General features: G+C 35.9%; 1 protein-coding gene across 1 annotated transcript in view; it reads right to left on the bottom strand.

Annotated features, from left to right (window-relative positions):
* LOC107758281 (phosphatidylinositol 3,4,5-trisphosphate-dependent Rac exchanger 2 protein-like) overlaps window positions 1-2,418 on the bottom strand; it is a 128,972-nt gene extending 126,554 nt beyond the window's left edge. The window contains exon 1 of the mRNA XM_016575987.1: window positions 2,036-2,418. Coding sequence (XP_016431473.1) covers window positions 2,036-2,173 — 138 coding nt within the window. The 5' untranslated portion in view covers window positions 2,174-2,418. The remainder of the gene's footprint in view (window positions 1-2,035) is intronic.
* Window positions 2,419-6,560: the final 4,142 nt, after the last annotated feature.

Here is a 6,560-nt window from a genome sequence, read left to right as displayed (position 1 = left end):
TGACTGCAATGATAACGCTTGGAATAGCCAGGACAATTTTTAATATAACTCCGACTGGATTCGTCTGAAAGAAGTAAGTCATATACACCTAGGATGCCTCGGGGGTGAGTAAAACACAGCCTAATTTTCATTTTTGGGTGCACTAACCCTTTAATCTCCACAATCTCGTTTTCAAATTTCAGAAAGAGTTCTCAAAAATGTCTCAGTTTTGCAATCAAAACTCAAGAGAAGTCAGCGCTGTCCACAGTATATGCTTACTACATGTGAACAATTCCGATAGCACACGTACATCACGGAGACGTCTATTTGACGTATTTTTTTAGAGTGTTTGCTCATCTGCAATACATTTATAGGACGTTTCCTAGATGTCAAATAGACGTTTAGAAACTGTCTTTAAGATGTTAATTTAGAATGTATGTAAAACTGACATCTTAGAGACGTCTATCAGATGTTTGTACACAGTAGATGCTTTCCAGATGAAGCGATCTTTAACAGACGTCTTGCAGACATATGTGTGTTATCGGGGTTGTGTCTCATTTGTGTCGATTTTAATTTTAGGAGAAACATCTGAGGCGAAACTGATGTGTACAAATAAGCAACTGAGAGTCTCCTGAGCTATAAAACCTCTGAGCAATGAACTTTTTCTCTGTGAATCCAAACTTTGACTGCGTTCTTAGGGTCAACAGGAACTGGAGAGAAGCGCTCCAATGCAGAGGGGGGGGGAAAGAGGCACACATTAAATTGAGACATTTACTCTGTGCTTTTTCTTCTTAGATAGAGCTACAAACCAAAGCGATCAGCGGGACTGACAGGCATGGCACGGTCTGGGTTTCGAGGTTCACCGCTAGACAGACCTCTGATGCTGCTGATTCACTCCACACATACTAAACAGACGTGTTCAGTACAGCCCATTTACACCGCAAACGAGCGACGCGACAACAAAATAGAACGCGCCCATTCAGGATGAGAATTATGCGAGTCTGACGACTTGTCCAAATCAATAACTTAAAAGCACATATATATATATATATAGGCTACTTAAAAACATATTTTAGCAAATAAGCATTCATAAGTTTAAACCGAGATTTAAATGATTTAAACGTATTTTCACATTTCGCCAAAAAGACGCTAACCTGGTGGTGTAACCATAGCAACAGTAGGCTACGCCGTTCGCACGCTTAGTATCATCTATCAAAAAAATAAAAAGTTTTTTCTTTAAAAAGTATTTTAGATAACTGAGCTACAAACCAAAGCGATCAGCGGGACTGACAGGCATGGCACGGTCTGGGTTTCGAGGTTCACCGCTAGACAGACCTCTGATGCTGCTGATTCACTCCACACATACTAAACAGACGTGTTCAGTACAGCCCATTTACACCGCAAACGAGCGACGCGACAACAAAATAGAACGCGCCCATTCAGGATGAGAATTATGCGAGTCTGACGACTTGTCCAAATCAATAACTTAAAAGCACATATATATATATATATATATATAGGCTACTTAAAAACATATTTTAGCAAATAAGCATTCATAAGTTTAAACCGAGATTTAAATGATTTAAACGTATTTTCACATTTCGCCAAAAAGACGCTAACCTGATGGTGTAACCATAGCAACAGTAGGCTACGCCGTTCGCACGCTTAGTATCATCTATCAAAAAAAAAAAGTTAGTTTTTTTCTTTAAAAAGTATTTTAGATAACTGGTGTTTAGCAAACTGTGCAAATGGTAATATGTGCCCGATAGAAACACCTTTAAAACCTCTGCATAATTCGCACACTTGCTTCTATTATAATCAAATAAGTTGTCTACTGTAAGTGTACACAGTTTAACTTTCATCACACTGTTCAGCGAGAACTGACTGTGCGAACGCTCCGAGATACTCAAAGATGTGCGCGCTTGTAGCCTACGTTCATTAGGAGCGTTCTACTTTGTCGCGTGGCCAGCCGTATGGATAGGCAATTGCTTCCTGATCTACCTGGGCTAAAAAATATGAAATTATCCAATGAAACAATTACCCAAGTCGCACTCACCGAGAGAAACTCCAGCGTCCCAACATAATCCCGTTCGGTCTTCAGAAGTTCGTTCAAAACACAAACTCGCAAACGGAACTGTTTCTCTAAATCTTTCCCACTTTGGGCACTGTGGTCGGCTTTGCTCTCCTCAGTCATTTCGATGGTCTTCTTAAGAAAGTTGCAAAAGCAGAAGTTTAAACTTTTTGACGCCGGCTGGAGGATTGAAACATGATGGGGAAAGCAGCGGACAAATTCAGCAGAATGAACGATCGCAATTTGAAAACAATCTACGAATCGGCTGCATTCAGAAGCAGCATCAAAGTTCAGCACTACTCTACACGCCTGAGAAAAGTGTCGTAATGGCTTTTGGACATCAATCAAAAACTTTGCTCCATGTGACTCCCAAGATCCCAAATCCAGCCTCCCTCCAGCATGAAAAGGACAGGAAATAAACGGCTGGGAATTCGTGCCAGCACAGTGGGGAAATGTTGATGACATTGGGGGTAATTACAATGCAAGCCTTTCCCAGACTCCTATATTAGTTACATTACTTTGAAAAGCTGAATGGCATTAAAGAGAAGAGTTATGTTAGTTATGTAACACAAGTGTAATGATGTAATGAAATAATTTTTCAAATATTGAAAAATTATTCAATATTTGGATTTTTTTTTTTACATCTGGAATACTAATTATAGCTAAAGCTATATGTGAGAAACTCTATATAGTCCTAAATACATTAGCTAAGAAACTTTGTTTTTAAATTATGAGGTTTTTTTTGCAGTACAAAAGTAAAGAAATGGAGCATATTCGGCTGTTCAGTTGTTTTTACTTTAACATAAGCAAATAATGAATCTGTCTCCTGTTTTACTGAAATCATTAAAGCGTTAGAAAGAGAGAAGAAGAAAAAAGTAGAAAGAAAAAAATTTTATGAGCATCATCAGACCTTATATTTTCCCATTTGGGAAGATTAAAATTTAGCCTACAGTGTAAAAATGATTTTACAGTGGTGGTTATTGTGGCGATTTCAGTTTTTCTACTTCAAAAATTCATGTTTGATTCAATGTGCTACTTGTCATTTCTTTGTAATTATGAAATTTACTTGCAACTTCTGAGTGAAAATTTTTCTACACCAGTTTTTTTCCCACTGTAGTTAAATCTATTAGAAACAACTAATCACATGATTTTCTTGTTAATCAAGAAAATGTTTTTAAATTATGAGGTTTTTTTTGCAGTACAAAAGTAAAGAAATGGAGCATATTCGGCTGTTCAGTTGTTTTTACTTTAACATAAGCAAATAATGAATCTGTCTCCTGTTTTACTGAAATCATTAAAGCGTTAGAAAGAGAGAAGAAGAAAAAAGTAGAAAGAAAAAAATTTTATGAGCATCATCAGACCTTATATTTTCCCATTTGGGAAGATTAAAATTTAGCCTACAGTGTAAAAATGATTTTACAGTGGTGGTTATTGTGGTGCATAGAAAATACGATTTCAGTTTTTCTACTTCAAAATTTCATGTTTGATTCAATGTGCTACTTGTCATTTCTTTGTAATTATGAAATTTACTTGCAACTTCTGAGTGAAAATTGTTTCTACACCAGTTTTTTTCCCACTGTAGTTAAATCTATTAGAAACAACTAATCCCATGATTTTCTTGTTAATCAAGAAAATCCCCCCAAAAAATCTATAAAGATTTTGTCAATTTGTTTAAATGAATTGGTTATAATTAAGTCAAAAATATTATTTAATATTGCCGATACAACCTAATTATATTCATTTATACCACAAAACATTATATGGGTTAAATATAAGGTAGAAATATCTTAAATGATTAGTTCACTTCCAGAATAAAATCCAATCCAAGATATTCATGTCTTTCTTTCTTATGTCGCAAAGAAATTAAGGTTTTTGAGGAAAACATTCCAGGATTTTTAATGTTTTTAAAGGAGACATATTATGCCCCTTTTTACAAAATGTAATATAAGTCTCTGGTGGAAATTTCTGCTCAAAATACTGCACAGATAATTTATTATATCATTTTGAAAATGTCTATTTTGAGTGGAAGCAGAAACACGCTGTTTTTCGTGCCTGTCTCTTTAAATGCAAATGAGCTGCTGCTCCCCGCCCCCTTTTCCAGAATAGAGCTGCTCCATTACAGCTCGGACCTGCTAAAAAAAAAAACATCAGTTTTGGTTTTGATTATCATGTTTATTGTGCTGAAATCATGCGTTTTAAACCATACGATTTTAAACTTCTGATATAAGGTTTTCTGAGAGCACACATCCGAAGCACACAGACAGAAAGCGGCTGTCACAGCATGTGAGTACTAAACTAAGTTCTCATTCACACACAAGTTTACATTAAAAACACACATGAGTTACAAAAAACAGTCGGTTATGTCTGTGAAGGTAAACTGCTGGGAAATAAATCGCATGTTTATTTTAGATCTGTGTGGCAGCAGCAATATACAGTAAATAAATCAATAAATCCACTGCTCTCTTGTCTCCTCTGAGGCTGGGACTCTGGTGTTCTGTGCTGGTCTGTGCAGCCAAAGACAGAACAGTTAGGAAGTTTTACCAATTAGAGTTGGTACACCGTTGTCGCTTGCGAAAACACAATAACTGCGCCGTGAGTGTAAACTTACAGATTAAGGGCTGAAGGTCCAAATTGCAGTTTCAATGCAGCTTCAAAGGGCTCTACAGGATCCCAGCCAAGGAATAAGGGTCTTATCTAGCCAAACCATTGGTCATTTTCTAAAAAATACTTTTTAACCACAAATGCTCATCTTGCAGTTGTTTCTTTGCAACTGAAGAAAGAAAGACATGCATGAACATCTTGGATGACATGGGGTGAGTAAATTATAAGGACATTTTTATTCTGAAAGTGAACTAATCCTTTAAAACACCAATTGCAGGTTATCATTTTTGCAGTGTACCAATATATATTCAGTTACAAAAAAAATCTAAATTACATGCATTATTTTTATTATATAGTTTCCCTGCCAAACATTTTTTATTTCTCCTAGCTGTGCCCTTTCTGCTCAGCTCAACAGGATAATATTTGACTCTCAGCCAAGGAGGTCTCTGAAATGTGGCCTGTGCTCTTGTATTCTCAGTACCAGTCTGCTTACTTCCCTCTGCGGACCGAGTGTTTGCCCTGTGCAGTGTCTGCCAAATTGAAATAGCTCAATAAAATTTGATCAGCCGAGCAAAATATTTAATATCGCCCAGTTATTGACTCACTGAACACAGTATCTCTGGAGGAGCTCTGCTGTGGTCAAATTAGAGACCTTCTACTAGCCTGGATTAAAATGTTATGACATGAACTGAGAAATGTTTAGTTTATGAAGACATGGGGTGTAGCATCAGAAACTGAGGGAGTGAGAAGATGTGACACTTCTTTATTACTATCAGACACTGCCCTCTAGTGTTAGACAATTACATCTAATAGACATGGACTTGTATTGTGCAAATAAGTTCTCTCTCTCTCTCTCACACACACACACACACACACACACACACACATATAGATATATATATATATAGTAAACAGTAACAATTGTTATTATTATTATTATTATTATTACATTTGGTTAATTATAGCAATACATATTCAGACCCCAACTGCTAATATGTACAGTTCATCTCAAAATTGAAACAAATCACAAAAATGTTTAGTGTTTTTTAAATGGACATGTTATGGTTGTCAAATGTGTAACATAGCTAGCCTGCAGTTACTGAAAATATTAGTGTAATTACTGATTTAGAAGTTAGATCTACTCTAGCATAATTTGTTTGCAGATGCCACTTGATTGGATTTTTTTTCTTTAATAAAATTAAATGTATACACTTTTAAGTGTCCAAATACATTAGGAACCTGTAAATACTGTAATGCTAAACTCAAAATCAGTCCTGACCAGTAGATGGCAGCTTTGTCACTTCTGTAGGATGTAAGAGGACGGAGGAACTGAGAGAGCATCAAACTCTTATCAAACAGCATTCATCGAACTGCACTCACAAGTAGCATTGATGGTCCAAACACACAGTCCCCACAAACAATGACATGCTAAATAATGTCCAAATGAAAATGCAGGGTTTCATTGAGGGTTAATGGAATGAAAATCTCATTAGCTGTGTATAAAAACAACTGAAGTCAATAGAGAGTCCCCACCATAACAGAAAAACAAATGTGTGTTCAAGTGGTCAGAAATATGAATATATATTTTCTACTGAATCAGATAAATCAAGGTTTATTATCTTATGTTAGCCTTTAAAATAATAAGAATAATAATTAATGCTGTCAAATCGATTAATCGCATCCAAAATAAAAGTAAGTTTACATAATATACAGTGTCTCACAGAAGTGAGTACACCCCTCACATTTTTGTAAATATTTTATTATATCTTTTCATGTGACAACACTGAAGAAATGACACTTTGCTACAATGTAAAGTAGTGAGTGTACAGCTTGTATAACAGTGTAAATTTGCTGTCCCCTCAAAATAACTCAACACACAGCCATTAAAGGGGTCATATGATGCGATTTC

This window comes from Sinocyclocheilus rhinocerous, unplaced genomic scaffold (genome assembly GCF_001515625.1).
Source record: "Sinocyclocheilus rhinocerous isolate Xijiao unplaced genomic scaffold, SAMN03320098_v1.1 scaffold142, whole genome shotgun sequence".
Taxonomy (NCBI): Eukaryota; Metazoa; Chordata; class Actinopteri; order Cypriniformes; family Cyprinidae; genus Sinocyclocheilus; species Sinocyclocheilus rhinocerous.
Note: the sequence above shows the minus strand (reverse complement) of the source record. Positions and strands in the feature narration are given on the sequence as shown.